Source organism: Dermacentor andersoni, chromosome 5, assembly GCF_023375885.2.
Source record: "Dermacentor andersoni chromosome 5, qqDerAnde1_hic_scaffold, whole genome shotgun sequence".
Lineage (NCBI taxonomy): Eukaryota > Metazoa > Arthropoda > Arachnida > Ixodida > Ixodidae > Dermacentor > Dermacentor andersoni.
In genome coordinates this window covers 11,595,762-11,617,627 of record NC_092818.1, presented here as the reverse complement: position 1 = coordinate 11,617,627, position 21,866 = coordinate 11,595,762, and the positions used below count along the sequence as shown (strand labels likewise).

At 45.1% G+C, this 21,866-nt stretch overlaps 1 protein-coding gene across 2 annotated transcripts in view; it reads left to right on the top strand.

Moving 5' to 3' along the window:
• Positions 1–21,866, top strand: part of LOC126530117 (cytoplasmic aconitate hydratase) — a 269,805-nt gene that overhangs the window by 227,683 nt on the left and 20,256 nt on the right. For both annotated transcript variants that reach the window (XM_050177555.3, XM_050177556.3), the window contains one exon: positions 18,000–18,125. In XM_050177555.3, coding sequence (XP_050033512.1) covers positions 18,000–18,125 — 126 coding nt within the window. The remainder of the gene's footprint in view (positions 1–17,999; positions 18,126–21,866) is intronic.

The following is a 21,866-nucleotide window of genomic DNA, read 5'->3' as shown; positions in this document are numbered from 1 at the left end:
ACCCCTTTTCTGGTTTCGATATCACTAACTGAAGCTCCTGGCCACGGCTTTCAAGTTTCCAAGTTAGCAAGGGAAGACCTCCTTCTGGAACTCCGCTATAAGAAGCAATATGGAAGGCTGCCAAATCTTATGTCTTTTGGGGACGTTCCAGTGAGTGTGACCCCACATCGTACCATGAACACCAGCCATGGGGTCATATCCAATAGTGATCTGATCAGCACCTCACAAGGGGCGACAAACATAACCAAGCAGGCGGTGCTGCCAGCGCCTAAGGAGTGGCAAGATTCTTGCAATTGCTTCAAGAAAGAAAAACCTCGCATCACAAGGCCCGAAAGGGGCTCTGTTAGTCTGCTTTTATTGGACACGTGGCAAAAACATGTTCTGCAATATGCATACACAGATACTACAGTGTGTTGCGGCTAGGGTGGCATTCAGGGTATGGAATCCACCAAGTCCATCGACTACTACATCGACTTCGAAAATGAAGGAAAAGGGGTTTATTTAGCTTAGTTATATGGCTCCACTATGGAAGCCCACTCCATGCAAGAGCAAGGTAAACGTCCAAGTCCCGCAGGGGCGTCTGCGTCAGCAGGCGTTTGGTGTGTTGCGACACCACGTACCCGAGCACACAAGGGTTGGACCCTCCCGCGTGTAGCCGTGCGCAGCTTAGCCATGTCTGGGGAAAAGGGGATCCTGGAGGTTGAGCCGATGCTGGGTGTTTGGACCTTTAAGGCCCCCCAGCGGAGGCAACACACCTCTTTGGCCTCTGCTTCACATAGACGGCACCCCCGGGCTGACCCACCCGGGGGAAATCGGCAGTCGCCTTTTCCTGTCTCTCTCTACTCAAATCTTCGTCTTTCTTCTCACTTTTGACCTTTCCTGTCTCCTATTTACTTCATTTCATTTCCAAGTTTCCTGGTGGCTAGGGTTAACCATGTGGGCGTGGCCTTCCTTGGTCATGGTTATATGGTTATAGCAGTTATGTATGGCTAGTGGTTTTTAACCCTTTCGCTGTCACGGACGTACCGGTACGTCATCGCGCTCCCCCCCTACGGTGTCACTGATGTACCGGTACGTTCTCTATCGTGCGTTCAAAATTTCGCGCCTGAGCGCAAAGCAGGCGCTCCTGGATTGGCCACACCATCTGTTGACTCTTTCTACAAGTTCGTATATTCGCCCCGACCTGTGTAAGTCCATGTATTGAAGAGTACGGTGCGACTGCCACTCCCCACTTTCTCTTTGCTGAGTGGCGTGGTGGCTCCGCGTTCGCTGGATCATGCGTCGCGCGCGTGTGGTTATGGGTTCAAGGGTTATTCTGTAATCTCCACTGGTTTGAAGGTTTTTATTTTTCTTCTGTTGGTGTGCCTGCTACGGCGCGTCAAGTTCAGGCGCACGTGCCGTTGCCTCTCCAAAAAGGGTGACTCGATTGCTGCTTTCGCTCTCTCGCCGCACCCTCGCTTCCGACTAAACGTAAAGCCCTTCGAACTTTGTTTAGCCTTTTGCATCTCCCTCTGTCTTCTTGATCACGCAACGTCCCATTTCTCTCCGTTGCGCGGGTGACTGAAAGTGCATCCTCCCTGCGCGCGGTTACTTTCGGATGGCTCGGCGCGCGGGACCTTTGTCTGCTCATGGGAGCGGTGGCTGAATTCCGATTCAGAATACGAGCCGAGCTCGGATTCGGACTCTGACAAAGTCGCATGAGAGGAAGAGGGTTCCGCATCGTCAGATTCGGATGTTGAACGGATTTTATAGTCAGGCTGATGATGATGATGATGTTTACTAACAACAACTGCAGAACACTGAAATGTGCATATTGCATTGACTATGTTATTTGTATACCAATCATAATCAAAAATAAATTGCTATGTTCATTCCCTGTTATGCTCGTTCCCTGAAACCAAGCCGACACTGGGGGTGCGTCACGGCCAGAAACGTCCGACAGCGAAAGGGTTAAAACACTCCCGTGTTGGGCTCCATGGTGGGCGGTTGCCAAACTTGTATGTAATTTCCTGGACAGAACCCCCTCTTCAACAAAACCTGATTGGAGGCCGAAAAGGCACCGGACCGAGGTAATGAACTTCAATAAACCTAGTGATAGCTTCACAAAATTTTTTGTCATCACGTCTGAAACTGAACAAAAAATTCAAGACATGTCCCCCTTCCTCATCGCCAAAGCACTTAACGAGTGTATTGGTGAGACCTACAAAGCCAAGAAAATGAATTCTGGACACCTCTTGCTCGAAATTATGACGGCTCAGCATAGCAGGCAGATTAAGAAACTTGAGAAGATCGGTGAGAACAGTGTGTCTGTCTCACCACATCGGACACTGAACTACGCGAAGGGTGTGATTTCAGATACAGAACTCCTTAAGTGCACAGACGAGGAAATCGAAGAAGCCTTGAGAGATCAGGGTGTTCTATGTGCAAGACGAATTAAATTTAGAAAAAATAACATTGAAACTCCGACCAAACACATTGTGCTGACCTTCAACTCCTTAACGCTTCCAAGTGCCGTTAAGGCCGCTTACCTGTACCTTAGAGTAAGACCATATTTGCCCTATCCCCGCCGGTGCTTTCGGTGTCAGAAATATGGGCACGGATCCCAGTCATGTCGCGGAAGAGCAACCTGTGCTAAATGCGGTCAACCAGACCATGGTGATGAAACGTGCACAAACGAGCTGTGCTGCGCAAATTGCGTGGGTCAGCATGTGGTATTTTCCAGATCTTGTCCTCAGTGGAAAAAAGAAAAAGAAGTGATTGCATTGAAGGTAAGGGAGAACATATCATACATTGAAGCCAAAAAGAGAGTTGCATTTGCCGATAAAGGTACTTACGCACAGGCTGTGCACAGAGGGCGTGCGCCACCGATGGTGTCAATTGGAACCCAGGTGGAGCTGCTGGACAAGGTTTCAGCTCTCCGGCCCTCCTCACCCAGTGAAATAGCAGACGCTCGTCGCAACCCTCTCCCAAGAGGCCCAGAGGCTTCTGCTGAGGCTGACGGCAGTCAGCATGCGGTAGAGGCCACGAAGGTCTCAATGCCGGCGCTGAAGGACCGCTTTCTTTCCAAGAAGACGGCACCTTCACCAAGCACCATCAACGATGAACGCCCAAAGGGCGATGAGATGATGGAAGTGTGAACGCCGGACACGAATCAAACAAAAGAGCCTATATCTGGTAGGCAAACCAAAAAGTCGGGTATTCCCCCTGGAAAACACAAAGGGGGTAGGCTTCCGGTCATTCCCCCTGCCAAGGAGAAGTGACCTACAAAGCAAGCATTTTAGCAAGTTTCTTACTCATTCACATATGTCATTTTTGTGACCTCTTACATAGAATCTCTTCGTGAAGTACTTGATAATCCACATCATCAAATATGGCTACTATTGTGCAGTGGAACTGCCGTGGTTTAAGAACCAATATTGATGACATTTACGATCTTTTCGAGGATGCTGAGGCTTCTGTGATGTGTTTGCAAGAAACTCATTTGAAAGGTTGCCATAAACAACCTCTGCGTCGATATAGCATCTTTCGCAAAGATAGGGAACAGGCGTCAGTCGCATCTGGAGGAGTCGCTATAGTGGTCGCTCAAGGAGTCCCAGTACGCGAAGTGAAGCTTAACACCAACTTAGAAGCTGTTGCAGTAGAGGTTCAGATAGGGAAAACAATAACAGTATGCTCCCTGTACTTACCACCAGGTAAGAATATCACAATAAAAGAATTAGAAAATCTTGTGAAAGAACTTCCAGAACCTTTCCTTTTATTGGGTGATTTTAATGCTCATAATAACATCTGGGGCAGTAACCACACTGATGGAAGGGGGAAAATGGTAGAAGAATTTTTAGACAACTGCAATCTGTAGCTTTTTAATGATGGAAAGCCAACATATTTTATTGCTAAATCACAATCTACTTCAAGCATTGACCTCTCTTGTGGCACACCGTCACCTCCTGGATTTTTTATTTGGGACGTGAGGGAAAACCCACGTGGCAGCGACCACTACCCTATAATACTCAAGCCGATCGACGCGCCTCCAACAAGGCCAGCACGAAGACAGAGATGGAAGCTGGGTAAAGCAGACTGGTCAGTTTTTTTGGAAAGCTCCGAAATAAGGATTGATGATGTCATCGCACTAAATATTGACGACTTATGTGATGCGATAACGAAACAAATTTTTGATGCAGCTGAAAACTCCATACCATTTTCACAAGGGAAACTTCCATGTAGACCAAAACTGTGGTAGAATGATGCATGTGATAAAGCTCGTAGGAAACAAAACTGTGCATGGTCTCGACTAAACAGGTACCCAACTTTCGAGAATTTATTGTTTTTTAAACAAAAGCGCAGTGAGGCTAGAAGAGAAAGACGGATAGCAAAAAGAACATCATGGGTGAAATATGTGAGCTCGATAAACAGTCAAAGAACTAGTAAATTAGTCTGGGAGAAAGTGAGAAAAATAGACGGTGTTCATACAGAATACACACTCCCTATATTTGACGAGGAAACGGATCTTAAAGGGCAAGCAAATATTCTTGGCGAGCACTTTGCTGGAATTTCGAGCGACGCTCATTACACTCCCGAGTTTCTTAATATAAAGGCCACGGCAGAAAAGAAAGATCTTCGGATATCACTGAATAGTACTGAGCCATATAACTGTCCTTTTACAAAAACTGAACTCTTCGATGCGATATATTTAGGGAAGAGGCATACGGCAGGTCCGGACAACATACACTACGAAATGCTGCGACACCTACACATGAACACGTACGACACAATCCTTCACCTCTTCAACAGGTTGTGGGCGGAAGGCTATTTTCCAAAAGCATGGAATAAGGCGATAGTTCTACCACTTCTAAAACCTGGAAAGGCACGCCCTGATCCTAACAGTTATCGCCCCATTGCCTTAACCAGTTGTTTAGGAAAAACATTCGAAAGAATGGTTAACAAACGGCTTGTACACCTGTTGGAAAGTAACGGGTTACTTGATCAGTACCAGTGTGGCTTTGGAGCCAATCGCAGCACAATCGACCAATTAGTCCGGTTAGAAACAAAAATCCGTGAATCTTTCATCCAAAGGCAGCATTGCGTCTCCGTTTTCTTTGACTTATCAAAAGCGTATGATACGACGTGGAGACATGGCATTTTAATGGACTTGCACAGATACGGAATAAAAGGGCACATGCTTCATATAATCAAAAGCTGGAGGACCGAACTTTTCAGGTGATGTTTGGACCAACTTTCTCCAACTGTTTTATACACAAGAATGGAGTGCCGCAAGGTGGAGTATTGAGCGTTACACTATTTTTAGTGAAGCTCAATTCTATAACTACAGTTATTCCTTCTTCCTTAATGTATTCTTTATATGTCGATGATATTCAACTTTGTTTCTCCTCTTGTAATATGGCTACTTGCGAACGCTAACTCCAGTTGGGTGTAAACTCTATAGTGCGATGGGCAAACGAAAATGGTTTTAAATTTTGCGCAGAAAAAACAATATGCGTACCTTTCAGCCAATACCGAAGGCTCACACCAGACCTAACATTACATATTAAAGGACAGCAAATCACAGTAAAGAACGAACACAAATTTCTTGGTATGATCTTTGACAAGAAACTCAACTTCAAAGCGCACATCGCTTATGCAAAACAGAAATCTCTGAAATCCATAAATTTAGTAAAGCTCCTATCCCACCGATCATGGGGTTCAGATAGAATATGTCTGCTTCGCATATACAATGCAGTTGTCCGGTCACAATTAGACTACGGATGTTTTGTGTACGGCTCAGCTCGAAAGTCAGCATTAGAGGTTCTTGATCCGGTGCATCACCTCGGACTACGTCTGTGTTCCGGCGCGTTTCGTACGTCTCCCGTACAAAGCTTGTATGCAGAAACCAACCAGCTGTCTTTGGAACACAGAAGACTATTTCTTGGAAACACGTACGTAATGAGAGTACTGTCCTGTTCAACGCATCCTTGTAGACTACTATTTACAAGGCCGCGCTTTGAAATACATTTTAGCAACAAACCGGCAATCATTCCTTCCTTTTTCATCAGGTACCAAAAGCTGAATGCGGACCTATGTTTCGACGTAAGAAATAAATTCTTGCAAGATGAACCTTCTTTTGCTCCTTGGGAGATGAAACATGCGCAATGCGACTTTAGGTTAACAAAAAACAGAAAACAATTTTCACCAAGAGAGGCGTTACTAAGCGAATATTTAGAAATAGAATCGGAATATAATTTTTGCGTGAAATACTTTACAGATGGATCAAAAAGCAATGGCAATGTAGGCGCTGCAGTGACATCAACTCAATTTGAAAAACAAATGAGACTTCCAAGTCAGGCTACTGTCTTTACTGCAGAACTTCATGCCATTTCATTAGCTCTTGAAGACATCCTGAAAAGAGGAAATAACCAATCTGTTATATTTAGCAACTCCTTGAGCTCCCTTCAAGCTCTCGCATCTAGGTTACCATCTATAAATAATCTACTGAAGAAAATAAAAAAACAATACACAACATGTCACAAGAGAGCGTTAAATGTCACTTTCTGCTGGATTCCTAGTCATGTAGTAATTCCCGGTAATGAAAGAGCAGATTTTATGGCAGTCCGTACCAAAGATTTGGAGCTACACGATGTTGGCCTACCTTGGCAAGATTATAAAGCCACGTTAAGAATAGCAGTTGAGAAACACTGGCAGAAAGTGTGGGATCAGCAAAAACTTAACAAGCTTCATTGCATAAAACCTATTTTACGAGAATGGCGGAGTTGTCGCCACAGACAAAGATTTTACGAGGTTACTTTATGTCGCCTAAGAATTGGTCACACAAGGCGGACACATAGTTACTTAATAACAAACCGCAAGCAACATGCCAACACTGCGGTGAAATTTGAAACATGCTACACATTTTAATAACAGGTTCTGGCTTAGAAAAATGGAGGGAAAGATATTTTAAGATTTCTTACGAAAAAAGAATCCCTATCCATCCTATGTTCTTATTGAGCGATGAACCACTGGTCCCATATGAAGATACTTTAAAATTTTTAAAAGCCACAGGAATCCTACAAGAACTGTAGCACATTTCATGTTTTATATTTTTACTTGGCCATTTACACCATTTTACAGCATTTAAACAAGTAAGCTAATACGAAAAACATGTTCTTGGCGCATTATAGTCTGCACGGCTGCTGCGCCATAAAAATCCCAAATCATCATCATCAAATGTCCAAGTTCACATCAGGATCATCTGTCCTCACTCTTGGAAAGTGTCTGCTTTTAATACTGTCGTGTTCCCTAGGCGAGTCGACTAGGGAATCTGAAGACTGTCCAGACTGAATCGGACTGTCCAGCAGCAAATAACCCTCGTCAACACTGTTGCGATACCACGCACATGCTCGCAATAACTCGCAGTAACTCTGCCTCCTAAGAGACTGGTTTGGAATCTGTGGCGAGAAAGCAACTGGTGGCTCTCTGTTCATCATCGTCGTCCCCCCTTATTTTCTTTGCTCAGGTTGCCAGGTAAAGGGCAGGGTGAGGGCCTTTGGTGGAACCCTGTAGCAGTCGGTGTCTATGCTGCATTGACGTCTGGATAAATACTTAAGGATGGGTGGTGATTTGACTTGTCACAAATGTCTAATTAATTGTGCCTTTCAATTAGTTTTCGTGGTTCCCTCCTTTTCATCCTCTGCTCAGGTTTCCATGTAATGGTGGGGTGAGCACCTTTCGTAGGATCCTTGAGCCATCGGTGTCCACACTGCATTGACGTCTGGATAGGAGGGGTGACGGTTTGACACGTGGCAAATGACCAGTTAACGCCTTTGTGGTGTTGAGACGTAACAAGTGGAAGGTTAGATGACTACTTCGTAACCTCGACGGCATCACAGAACTCGTACATAAATTTAATCCGAAGGTGCTATGTGTCCAAAAAACACTTAAAAAGCCTACACAGTCAAACTTTCTCATGCAATGTGCCATTTTTCATAAAGACCGTGACAACGCTTCTCCCTCGTTCAGTGGTGTAGCTATAGCTGTAAATAAGTCTGTTGTTTGCCAACAGTTTGCCTTTCAAATGCCCCTTTAGGCTGCATCTGTGCAAGCAGTGTTGTTTAGTAAGCTCATAACCATTTTCTCTATTTATACAATGCCCAATTATCAACTTAGTAAAAGAAATTTTACAGCCTCATTGACCAACTCCCAGAACCCTAAATGATTACCGGCGATTTTAATGCCCATCACACTCTTTGGGGAGGCTCCCAGTGCAATACGAGAGGCCGGCGAATATAGAGCTGTATCCTCTGGTACATGCCTCTTCAATAAAAAAGAGCCCATGTATAACAGCATCCAACATAATTCATATTCTTCAACAGATTTAGCAATGGGCCCTGTGGCCATCTTCCCTTATTTAGAATGGAGCATAATAACAAATTTCATTGTAAGTGACCACTTCCCTGTAACAATAAAGCTGATACAGAAATACAAATGCCCTCCAAATGTTCCTCAGTGGAAACTATCATTGGCTGACTGGTATCATCTTAAAGAACGACATTATTTATCCCAAGATTTTATCAGTTAATTCAGCATAGATGATGTAGTTGCATATTTTACAGCTTTTATAATAGACACAGGAGTAGAATGCATCCTGCAGAGGAATGGTAACAATGACTGTAGGCAGAAACAAAATAAAGCATGGGACATTCTCTATCAGTATCCTAATACGTAGAACCTAATTGCTTTCAAGCACATTAAATCGCAGGTAAGGAGGATGCGAAGGCAAACAAGAAGGGCAAGCTGGGAGAGGTTTCTCTCCGGCATTGATTCGTACACACAGGCAGCTAAAGTTTGGGATGGACTGAGAAGGCTGAAGGGGCAGCAAATCTATCCGTTGCCCTTGGTAATATGGGAAGTGGGACGTGGAAACAGTGGGAAGGACCAGACCAACACTCTTGGTGAGCACTACGAGTGCATTTCTTGTTCTGTGCGCTATTCATTGTATTTTCTGAAAGACAAGCAAATGGAGGAATGGAAGCCACTCAGCCGTAAATGTAGCTCAAGCTAACCTTTCAAGCGGCCTCTCTGTATTGCTGAGCTGACACCACATGGCACTATGGAATCCTCCGAGACCTGTCATGAATGGGTATCAGGGAAAACATGCTGAATGTTCTTGAGAGTTACCTTTCAAAGACTACTTTCACCGTAAAAATAGGCAACACACGCTCGCGTCCATTTATGCAGTAAACTGGGGTACGCCAGGGGGCATCCTCAGCTGTACGCTTTTTATTGTGAACATGAACACATTTCGTTATTCACTACCCCAACCATTTTCTATTCTGTTTACTTAAACAATGTACAGATATGTTTTAAGTGTAGCCTTGCAGTCCGCGAGAGGCAAGTTCAGCTGGGGCTGAAGAAAGTAGCTAAATGGGGAGACAAAAATGGGTTCAAGGTCAATCCACATAAAAGCTTGTGTCCTTTTTTTCAAGAAAGAGAGGGTGGCTTCCTGATCCCACTATCGAACTGGAAGGACAGCACATTCCTGTGAATAAAGAAAATAAATTCTTGGGTGTCATACTCAGTTCATAACCAAGTTTCATCCCCCACATCAAATACCTCAAGGCGAAGTGCCTGAATACAATGAATGTAGTGAAGATTCTCTCACACACAAATTGGGGCAGTGACAGAAAATGCTTATGAAATCTATCTCTAGGCAAGTCTTATACGATCGCCTTTAGGCTACGGGGTTTTGGTGTATCACTCTGTTACACTGAGTGCCCTACAAATGCTTGATCCCGTTCATAATTTAGGCATATGCCTGGCCACAGGAGCTTTCAAAACTTGCCCAGTACAAAGTCTCTATGTAGGATTCAATTAATCGTCACTCTATCTGCAAAGGTCTTTGTCCAATTTTATGTATTTCCTGCAAGTACACTCTAACCATGAACATCCTTGTAACAAAGCCATAAATGACACCATTTGTGCCGCACTTTTCCATCATCTTCCAACTTTGAGAGAACCCCTTTCACTGCTTATGAGGAAGTTCAGCAAAGCTGTGGCTGCCCCACTTCTTGAAAACTCAGCAATGGCTCTAGCCAAGCCAGTACCACCGTGGTGGTGGCGGCCAATAGATTGTGACACATCTTTTGTAGAAGTTACAAAGAACGCTCCATATAAAGCCAACAGACAACGAAGCCAAGAAAAGCATTGGGGAAAATATAGTCTGATACAACTTTAGAAAAAAGGGGGCGTTTACTCCTCCGAGGCGGATACACACGAACATCCACCAATGGGCGCGCACTCTGGACCGACGTCATGCGCCAGACGGCCGGTGACCTCGCCGTGGGAGAAGATGGCCACCCGGGCTTCGAACTGGGCGAAGTCGCGTCAGCTGTGCACGTCAACGCCTCGTCACAGTGAATTCCCAAACTGTTTGTGAGTGTCTATCATGCCGGAAATATTACTGCGAGCTTACGATGCGGCATTTGTGCCGCGTGCGTTTATTCCAAGCCATGATCCGGCGAAGAAACATTGAAGCGAGCATCGCTGACGCTGCACTACGCTTTGCCTGAAAACAGGATCCCACGGCCACCGCTGCAAACACACATCCTGTTTGTTTGTTCCATGTCTGTTTTGTTTCGCTCCCGAGTGAAGTTACGACGAGAAAAGTTTGCCAAAGTCTGGTGCCTACGGTCAGCGGTGGGTGTGTTCGTGTACTGTGTCGCTGCGTTTCTCGTCGGACGGGGTGAAGTGATGGAGCAAAACCATTTTCAGGAGAAATTAGAAAAGCGTGCGCGCATGAAACAAACCTACGAGCGTCTCAACAGAAAATATTTGCAAAAGGAGCCTCCAACGCAAAGATTTGTCGCCGTCAACTTAGCGTGAACGATCGTTTTCAGTAGTGAGACGGCCGAGCATCTAACGGCGGTGTTCGTACGTGCGTTGTGTGGCACCGTCGATTGATTGCTTTCCACCAGTGCTCACCGCGCGCGCAAGCTGTAGAATGCGTGGTTTGGCACAGTCACGCATAAGTTGTGTTGCCAGCGCTCGATATGGTTTCCCACAACATAGCTTCGCGCTGCTTTTCAATTCTTGTGATATGTTGCAATTAAAAATTCCCAAGACAGTGTTAAGAGAACGGTTAAAAAAAAAGAACGTACGAGAAGGTAGGCACAGCAGCTTGTGAACCCACTCCTATAGTACCTCTACCCAGGTCTATTTGTAAATGTATGTTTTCTTGCGTTTGTCATTTTTTTTATTTCCCAAATTTTTTTACATTTGAGTTTTTCTTAGTTTTCGCGTTTGTGTACCTGATTCCATGCATGTTTGCGCATACTCTTATTTCTGTCCTTTTATTTTATATTAGCATTTGTTTTTGCTAGTTTTCTTTCAGCAAAGTCTTTACACATTTTCATTAACGAATCTCATTCAAAGCACTAACTCCTGTACACTGCAGGGCTGGCCTCTCCCATCTCATTAAAACCTTTCTCACTGGTCTACCTCGTCTTCTCAATCTGCCTACTCGCTGTGTTTTCTCTCCTTCCTTCTTGTGTTGTTGCTTCACTGTGATTAACCAACTTGCTCAAAACAAATTTTGATCGCCTATGAAAACAGAAAGGTTTAGAGATACATTTTCTTAAAAGCGTCATGTGGGTTGCACAGCAACTTTGCCTCTTACCTCTGTTCTTGTTTATGCATCAGTACATGTGGCAGCTCACCAGAAGTGCACATGAAAGGCTGCATATTTCGAAGCAACATCTTTCTATGCTGTTGCATTTTTCATACATTCAGTCTTAGTAAACAGACGGTTTCGCTGCCCATCACATATGATGGTAAAAGTTTTCAACACGAATAACATTGTGCAGTGGGGAGTCATTTCCTGCCTGACGCTTTCGTTGTTGCAAAGACATTTTTCTGTGAATGGAGCCCAGCGAAGCAGTGCACTGAAAGCTTTTGCAACTGTCACCATTTATTACTTGACAAATGTCATTGTCTGAACCTGGCTATCCATCACTATGCCGATGGCTTGTGAATTAAATAATTGCCTCAATAAAACACATTCAACTTCACTCAGCATTTTTTAGTACAAACAATGCTAGCAGAGCTATTCAGGGTGAATAATTGTGCTTACATTGGTGTTACTTGCCCGGTCAGATAAACAAATACAACAATGGCTGCGACATGACTGTGATTTGACATGCAGACTGCTAACGGTGCCTTTCAAGCGTGCCCTCGACTACTGCTATTAATAGTTACCCGACTGAGTATTTTGGGCCTAACTAAGCTAATGATGTTTGATAATTGTTCTCCTATTCGCATTACTTGCCTGGGCCAGGTAACCAAAATAAACAATGCCCGCACATGAATGTGTTTTTGCATGCAAGCTGCCAACAGTGGCTGTCATTTTCGCGTTGATTGCTGCTGTTTCACCAACAGTGGTGACAGCTTGACTGCGCTTTGACGTGCAGACTGCTAATGGTGCCTTTCAAGCGTGCCCTTGACTACTGCTATGAATAGTTACCCGAATGAGTATATTGGGCCTAACTAAGCTAATGATGTTTGATAATTGTTCTTATTCTCAAAACTTGCCTGGGCCAGATAACCAAAATAAGCAATGCCACCACATGAATGTGTTTTTGCATGCAAGCTGCCAACAGTGGCTGTCATTTTCGCGTTGATTGCTGCCGTTTCACCAACAGTGGTGACAGCTTGACTGCGCTTTGACGTGCAGCTAATGGTGCCTTTCAAGCTTGCCCTCGAGTACTTCTATGAATGGCTACACGAATTAGTATTTTGGGCCTCACTAAGCTAATGATGCTTGATAATTGTTCTCTTATTTGCATTACTTGCCTGGATCAGATAACCAGGTTAAACAATGCCACCACATCAACGTGCTTTTTCAGGCAAGCTGCCAACAGTGGCTGTCATTTTCACGTTGATTGCTGCCGTTTCGCCAACAGTGGCGACAGCATGACTGTACTTTGACGTGCAGACTGCTAATGGTGCCTTTCAAGCGTGCCCTCGACTACACTCTAAGAAAAGTTTACACCCTTTGGAGTGCCCCTTCTGCCACACAACAATAATCGTCATCTGCTTTGATGCGTTTCCTTTCTTTAACGCTGCGAGCCCGGTACTTTCCAGTAACGAACGGCATGCGCGTTATCAGCATGATAGCATTCCTGACAGGAAAGTAGCGGGCGTGGCGATTTCAAGAAAGGAAACGCATCAAGGCAGATGACGATTATTGTTGTGTGGCAGAAGGGGCACTCCAAAGGGTGTAAACTTTTCTTAGAGTGTACTGCTATGAATGGCTCCCCGAATGAGTATTTTGGGCCTCACTAAGCTAATGATGCTTGATAATTGTTGTCTTCGTATTACTTGCCTGGGCCAGATAACCAAAATAAACAATGCAAACACATAAATGTGCTTTCGCGTGCAGGCTGCTAAGAGTGGCTGTCAATTTCACGTTGACTACTGCTTTTTCGCGTGAAGCTGGATAATGGCTGCCCGAACGAGCATTTTGGGCCCCACATATTTATTCAGGGTTAATAATTGTATTTGCATTGAGATTTTCCAGCTTTTCAGCACGTTTCCATGCCAATACTTATATTGAGCACGATCTGTGCAGGACATTGCTTTTTCAGAATCGAGCTTCCATTAAAAGGAATGTGTCACCAAATGAACTGCTTATTTATTTGAGAGGTCACGGGAGAATGCTTGGCTGCTGCGAACCCACCGGCAAACTTTGGGTAGCCCTAATAAGGGCTGTTCTTTCGTTAATAAGAAGCTGTTATTCTTCATTGAGTGGCTCAATGTCGGACAGTTCGCAGTCGGAGTCGCTTTCTTCACTGTCATCTTCACCCAGCTGGATGATGATGGGTTGGATATGGTCATTCCCAGATGTATCAAGCCTGAACTTTGCCTCTAGATCCATCAAGTGGTGAATGTTCTTCCAGTCTTCCGCCGTTACATGCTTGATTTTTTCTCTCAAGACGTCTTCGACCGTGGACAGCTTGAAATCTCTGTTGTCTGCAGCGATGCCATTTTTCACCTTTGCCCACACGAGCTCAATAGGATTAAATTCGCAGTGGCACGGTGGGAGCCTGAGTACAATGCAACCGGCCCTTTCAGCTGCATTGCCTACGATGTAGCTCAGAAAGCGTGGCTTTACAGATGCTACCAACTCAAGCAGCTGCTTTTTAACGCGACAGCGTTAAGGAGCTCGTGTCGCAGAAAAGCCGGTGTTGTCGGCGTCAGCGGCGTTGGCCGTGAGCGATAAATCCCAGAAGGCACTTCATAAATAAAAAAACATCTTGCAAGATGGGCTGGTGGGAATCGAACCAGGGTCTCCGGAGTGTGAGACGGAGACACTACCACTCAGCCACAAGTTCGTTCCTTCAAAGCGGGACAAAATCGCCTCTAGTGAATGCGGTGTTGCCTTAGAAACGTGCCGTAGAAAGTTATACTGTGGTGTATATCGGTAATTATGACCATGTAACTTACAGAAGTGGCAGTTTCACGAGTAGCGAAGTACGTTTCCGCTAAATTTCTTCTGCGCTCTGCGCACACGCAGAGCCATCTTGCGGCAAACACAGAAGACCCCCTCCTCGCAATGTACGGCGCTGCCCCGACACGTGGCGCGCCACTCGCCCCATTACCGCGTCCGCCTTCATGGCGCGTCGAAGCCCGGCTATCTCTGCCGATTGCGACGTTTGGCTGGCGTAGCGAGTTTGAGTAGGCGGTGTGAACGGGGTGCGATAACACTATCGCGTTCCACTCTTGAAGGCGAAGCTTAAGCGTCCTCCAATTTTTAACCATCCTTTCGCTGTAGGTGATGTTATTGCTTTTGAGCCACTCCTGTATTTTTTCCTTCTTCCAAGCTGTCGTCGGTAATTTCTCTTCTTGCCAGGAATGATAAGGTGCATTGTCCAAAACAATGACGCTACCAGCAGGCAACTTCTGCAGAACGTTATTAAACCATCCCTCGAAGCGATTGCCGTCCATTTCTTCGTGGTAGTCGCCCGTTTTTTGGCCTCGGAATATATTTAAGCACCCGTCGACGAAGCCATCCTCGCTGCCGATGTGCGTCACAATCAGGCGCTGGCCTTTCCCAGAAGGTTGTTTCAAACCCGTCGACAGACCATTTGCTCGCGCATATAGGCGTCCGCGCTTCTGCACCACGGTGTCTGTCCACACGATCGACCAAGTGTGTCCCACCGTCACCCATGTCTCGTCCATGAAAAAGATCTTTCGGCCTTCCGCCCGGTAGCGTTCCACGTCACGAATGTAGCGATTCCGCCATTCAGCTATGTCATCCCGGTCGATAAGCAGCGAATTGCGGCTCCTCTTCTCATGCTTGAATCCGATCTCGACAAGCAGACGACGCACAGTACACCACTTCAGTGATGAGAGATCCATACGCTTCGAGAACTCGTTAGTTATCTTCTCGACCGTCGCTATCTCGTTGTGGCGAAAGAAATCGTGCACACATGACCTCAGCGCGCACAACGTGAAGCTGTCATACTTCGTGCTGCGTCTTCTTTTCTCTGCGTTTCGTGGACGCTTTCGCGAGGGCATCGACAGTTTGCCACCCGAAATATGCGATGCTTTGTCCTCTCTCCTCACCTTGAACACTGTGCTTTCGCTGACACCGAGCATCTCGGCGACAAACTTGGTCGTGGCCTCCACGCTGTGTTCAGGCTCCCTGTTACGCCAATACGTAGCAGTGGAGGCTCATATTGCGTGAATCGCTGTTCAGGATGTGGCCACTCTTGTTCTTGTCGAGGATCCTTGGTGGTGTGGACATCGAGGCTACACAAGGCTCGTTTGGCAGCAAAGAATCGCGTTCCGATGTCACCTCGTTGGGCTCCATGTCGGAAAACTCGCATGGAATGCCTTGCGCGAACTGGCGAGATTTCAGGCTCGCAAAAAAAAGGAAAAAATTAGTGAAACACAAAACCAAAAAATATAAATTTTATGATATTTAACACCATGAGTGTTTATTTAATACGATGAATGAAGCATTTTTGTACCCTTCCTGCCTCGAGTATTCACGCCCCAGGTTTGTAATGGTTGCGATAAATGCATTGTTTTATATAAGTACTTGTCCAATAGCAACTGATTCATTTTAAGCTACGAAAAAGAGTAGTAAATGTGCCGTGTACATGTAAACAAGCGCAAAAGCCATGCAGAGCTGCTCTTTCTACTTTTGTCACTTGCAATGAAGCGAAAGAGCAGACAGGAAGCATTGTGGAAGGCACGGGGTTATTTTTTTGTCGTGATCCAGCATGTGCTGTAGCACATGAGAGCTCTACTAAACCAGTCATCAAAATACAAAAGTCTTTGTTTATAACGAGAATTGCGCATTTCAGAAGCACGATTTTTTTAGCGGGATTATTTTGGTCGTGGAGGCAGTCAGCTGTCGCGCTTCGGTCGTCTGGGCGGGGCCTCCCCTTTTTTCTAAAGTTGTATCCGACCATAGCTGTAGTTGAAATTGAAATGTAAAAAATAATGAAGGAAGGGAAATGAAAGGGAACGAAATGATAATGTGTCGCCATTGGGAGCCAATCCCACAACCTCCGCATTACGCTTGCGTTGCACTACCAATTGTGCTACGGCGATGGCTATCAAACCGTCCACTATCTTGGGCATTTATATTTACTAGATCTAGATCTAGGAGTGTTAGCCAGCACCACTCAGAATTGCCAAGGTGGGCAGATGTGGAACATCCCTTTTTCACCTGATGGCATCACGTGACTTACTCAACTTTATTCAATCCTCTGCATTTTGTACTCTTCTCATCAACATATCATAATACGCTGGTTACCTGGCCACAGAGGCCTTGAGGGCAATATGCTTGCTGACCATATAACCACATCAGTAGCTACAGAACCAAGTAGATAATTCTTCCATAGCTGTCCTTGTCAAAGATTTAAAGCCCTTCCTATGCAAAAAACTGAGGGGCCATTGGCAACGTACATGAAGCACTGAAATATTTAATAAACCTCACATTATCAAGCCAAATGTAGGAAACTGGCCACCAATAACAAAAATACAACAAACTGAGGTTACTTTTTGCCGTCTTAGGATAGGCAACACGTATGGCACACACCTACCGGTGATGATCCTCCTGTCTGCGATAAATGGGGCAATACGCTAATGGTCCTCCATGTTATGCTAGAGTTTTGGAAAGCAGAAGCCCAAAACAAAAAAGTTTTTTTCCCCAGCACACGAACAACTTCTTCTCCATCTGGCAGTGTTTCAGGGCATTGAAGAACTTTTTTACTATAGCTAGTTTTAAAGTGTTCACGAGATATTAGTACCTTGAATGTTATCAGCCCAAGGTATACGTAGCACATCCTCTCAATAGAGGCTGCTGCTGCTGCTGCGATGGCATTTTTCTAGAGCACATGCCTCCCAGCCCGTGCCTTCAAGGGCTCGCGGGTGAGGTACAAGTGCTACTGTTACTCACACATTTATTACACCACCCTTTACAATAGAACTTTTATGCTCATAGTATAAATCACTAGCCATTGTCATTATTTTAATTCCTGTACATGTTATGCACTTTACAGCGACAAATATTTAGGCTCTCTGCAGCCAAGTTGCACCTCCCGTTCGCAATTTATACTTACAACTCTGACATTTGTCACATTATACCATCGACAATCCATTTGTTATCTTTTGCTTGGCACTCTTTGGCCATACTGGCCCTTGCATCAATAAAATCCATAGATCTTCATCAAAATACTTGCAAGTACAAAGGTTTCTGCCATCCGGTGAATATTTATAGCAAAGTGTGTTCTGCATCTTGACACTGAAGAGACGACGATGGAAGAGCGGCTTCGTTTCAAGCTTGATTTCATGCTGCTCTTCACCTTTTGGCACAGCATGTGTAAATGTGTCGGTGTAGCTCTAATACACCACAACAGTACTATTCACTATACTTCTACGGGAATATTGTCCTGCACCTGTCTTTCCACACAGCCTGTTTTCACGTGTTCTTGCCCGTGCAGATGGACATCTTTGATGCGGCCGAGCGTTACAAAAAAGAGGGGGCCCCTCCACTCATGGTGCTAGCAGGCAAAGAGTACGGCTCTGGCTCCTCTCGGGATTGGGCAGCCAAGGGACCCTACCTGTTGGTGAGTGGCTTTGCTCCGTGATAGAAACCATGTGAGCTCTCTGATGACTCTGATGTAGAATTCATATGTTGCACAAGTACAGCAGGCCCGCATTCATTAGTTCAGTAAAAGAACACAAGAAAAAAACACACAAACTGGAAAAATGCGCGATCGTAAGCCACTACAAAGGTTCAGGCTCAACTGTAGTTGACATCTAAGTAATGCAAAGCATTGCGCACATTGTTGCGCACATCGTTGTAGCCCAAGCAGCCCGACACATTAGTAACATCATGGTGAGGGCTAGTGGGCTCATCTTTAAAACTTTGCTCAAAAAGTGCAGCTGAAACGAGGACATAGAGAAACAAATACCACAGAAGCATGGCCCATTTGTTGTTTTGACAGCGTTGCCAAGCTTATGTTTGCACTCCTCGAATTCGGCCTGGGGAGCAGCTTTTTGGAGCCAAACATTTTGGCGGGAGGATTTGATGTGCCCGCTTGGCATGAATTGTTTTGGATGTTCCTTAGCCCGTTAAGGAATAGACATATAAATACCCAGAAAAAATGTTAATTTTCTATCCAAATATGCAAAAAACATCAAGAATAAGCATAATCAACAAAAAGAAAAAAATATTTTGTGGAAACATTTTATCAGTCAGGGGGGTGAGGGGCAAGAAACTGGAAGTGGACTTCATCCCAAGCCACCTAAGGCTTCGTTTTCAATTTGTAGGGACAGGTCTGATCATATGTGAACCACAGGTGTAGATTTCAATTGCTTTACATCATATGTGACACCACTGCAGCTGGATGCCTTGCATTGGCCTGTCTTCTCTGACCTTGCTTTCAAGAGACATTGAGTCACATGCCAAACGTCTTCCTTGTTGTTGCTCTAAACCAACAAATGACGCTTCCTGTCTGTCACTCAGTGTTGGCGAAACACATTTAGCTAGAAACTTCGTACTCAATACTGAAACTCGGCAAGAAAAAAAAAAACTTTTTCTGGTATGTTGCCTGTACGCGACACTCGTCAATAAAGGGTTAGACGTGTTCTTTTTATGTTTGCATTCCTCGAATGCAGCCTGGTCAGCACCTTTTTTAATCGGGGACGTTTTATTGGGAAGATTTGATGTGCCCACTCGGCATGAATCGTTGCAGCTGTTGGGGCTCAAGTGGCCTGAGGCATGTGTTGCTATCTTTAAGGCTTTGGCAAGCTTACGCTCGCACTCCTCAAATTCGGCCTGGTCAGCAGCTTTTTAGAGTGGGACATTTTGGCAGGAAAATTTGACTTGCCCGCTCAGCCTGAATCATACAGCAGGAGACACTGACGCGTGTTGAGCTGATTGGACTCCAGCAAAGCATCATGCTAACATCACACTGCCTGCAGCAAGGGACGGCGACACATTTAGATTATGGCCCTATTAAAGAGCCCCTCACTTAGTCCAGATATTTTGAGCTGAAAAGAGCAGTGCGTACAACGCATGTTAAAGATCGTGCTGCAAAGTATTGCACCACTACGCACCACGAAATGAGCTGGAATTTCAAACCAAACACTGTGTGCCCTTCTCCTTGTGGGTGCCACTCTCCTAGCCAGAGAATCGACGTCAATTGCACAAGTGCGCTTACCTAAATTGCAGTGCTGGGATGCCGCTCACAGTGACAACACAGCACTGCAGTTACGTAACTAGAGAATTATTCAAGGCAACATCAGTGATTTGTTCGATCTATTCCTTCTGTAGACGATTTAAAGTTCACAAAAATAATAATATCAACATACCGAATGTCTACGAGTCTTTGTCTTCATACCATAGCAAGAGGGACGTACTTCCCTTTCATCTCTTTGTTTTCACGTCATGCCGTTGCATGCACAGAAAAGGAAACTATCTGTCGTTTTCTACTGGGTTCCAGTGCGCAGTCGTGCTCTTATGGGAAAGCACAGAGAAGGAATTTCGCTTTGCGGAAGCTAGACGGGACCAAGTGGAGAGATCGTCTATGTTGGCGGTGACGCTTACCTTCTGAAATCATGGATTCTCAGCGCTTCACATAATTATATTTCTTCATTATTTTTATGCTCATGCAAGCAGTTTACTTGGGTTAATTACACTTCATCTCCATTTTCTGACATTGCTTCTGGTATTCCTCAAGGTAGCGTTCTGTGTCCTTTATTATTGCTTATCTGCATTAATGAGCTTACACCTCATGCAACATCCATTTGTTTGCCAACGATTGCATAATATACCGTAAAATTATGACTCACGCAAATCATCTGGTACTACAACAGGATCTTGACAAAATCACATTCTGGTGCTCGCATGGCAAAGGACAATTAACATTGACAAATGCAAACTAATCATGTTCAGCCAAAAGCAGTCAAACTCGACTTACGTGTACTATCTTGACAATAAGTGCATGTTTGTAATGCCCAGCTACAAGTACCTTCGCTTAACTTCACCTCTAATCTTTTCTGGTCAACACATACTGAAAAAATTACTGCAACGGCATCACGCACACTAGGATACCTCAGTGTTTAAAGACAGTGCTAAAGACGTACACCAGACAGCAGAATAGAGGATGGGACACGCACAGCGCTGACTTACAACCGGCATTTGTAAGTCAGCACCGTGTGTGTCCCTTCCTTTAGTCTGTGGTCCTGTGTGTCTCTAGTGCTGTTTTTAAACATTATGGAAAACCACCAGCTCACCAAATCTTCCGTTCTTCTTCAGGATGCCTCAAACGTAATCTTCATGCAGCACCTGCCATAATGCGGAAACTAGCATACCAGACATTTATTGGTCAACTCTAATATGCATCATCTGTCTGGTCACCTCATCAAGTCTATCTAATCAAGTTACTGGAATCTGTGCAACACTACGCTGCACGTTTCATCACTCAGGACTATAACCGACACTCCAGTGAGACTAACATGAAGACTTTATTATCACTACAATTCTTGGAATAATGCAGGAAGTTAGCCATTCTCTGTTTATTGTTTAACCCTTTCGCTGTCGGACGTTTCTGGCCGTGACGCACCCCCAGTGTCGGCTTGGTTTCAGGGAACGAGCATAACAGGGAATGAACATAGCAATTTATTTTTGATTATGATTGGTATACAAATAACATAGTCAATGCAATATGCACATTTCAGTGTTCTGCAGCTGTTGTTAGTAAACATCATCATCATCATCAGCCTGACTATAAAATCCGTTCAACATCCGAATCTGACGATGCGGAACCCTCTTCCTCTCATGCGACTTTGTCTGAGTCCGAATTCGAGCTCGGCTCGTATTCTGAATCGGAATTCAGCCACCGCTCCCATGAGCAGACGAAGGTCCCGCGCGCCGAGCCATCCGAAAGTAACCGCGCGCAGGTAGGATGCGCTTTCAGTCGCCCGCGCAACGGAGAGAAATGGGACGTTGCGTGATCAAGAAGACAGAGGGAGATGGAAAAAGGATAAACAAAGTTCGAAGGGCTTTATGGTTACTGCTGGAAGTCGGAAGCGAGGGTGCGGCGAGAGAGCGAAAGCAGCAATCGAGTCACCCTTTTTGGAGAGGCAACGGCACGTGCACCTGAACTTGACGCGCCGTAGCAGGCACACCAACAGAAGAAAAATAAAAACCTTCAAACCAGCGGAGATTACAGAACAACCCTTGAACCCATAACCACACGCGCGCGACGCATGATCCAGCGAACGCGGAGCCACCGCGCCACTCAGCAAAGAGAAAGTGGGCAGTCGCACCGTACTCTTCAATACATGGACTAACACAGGTC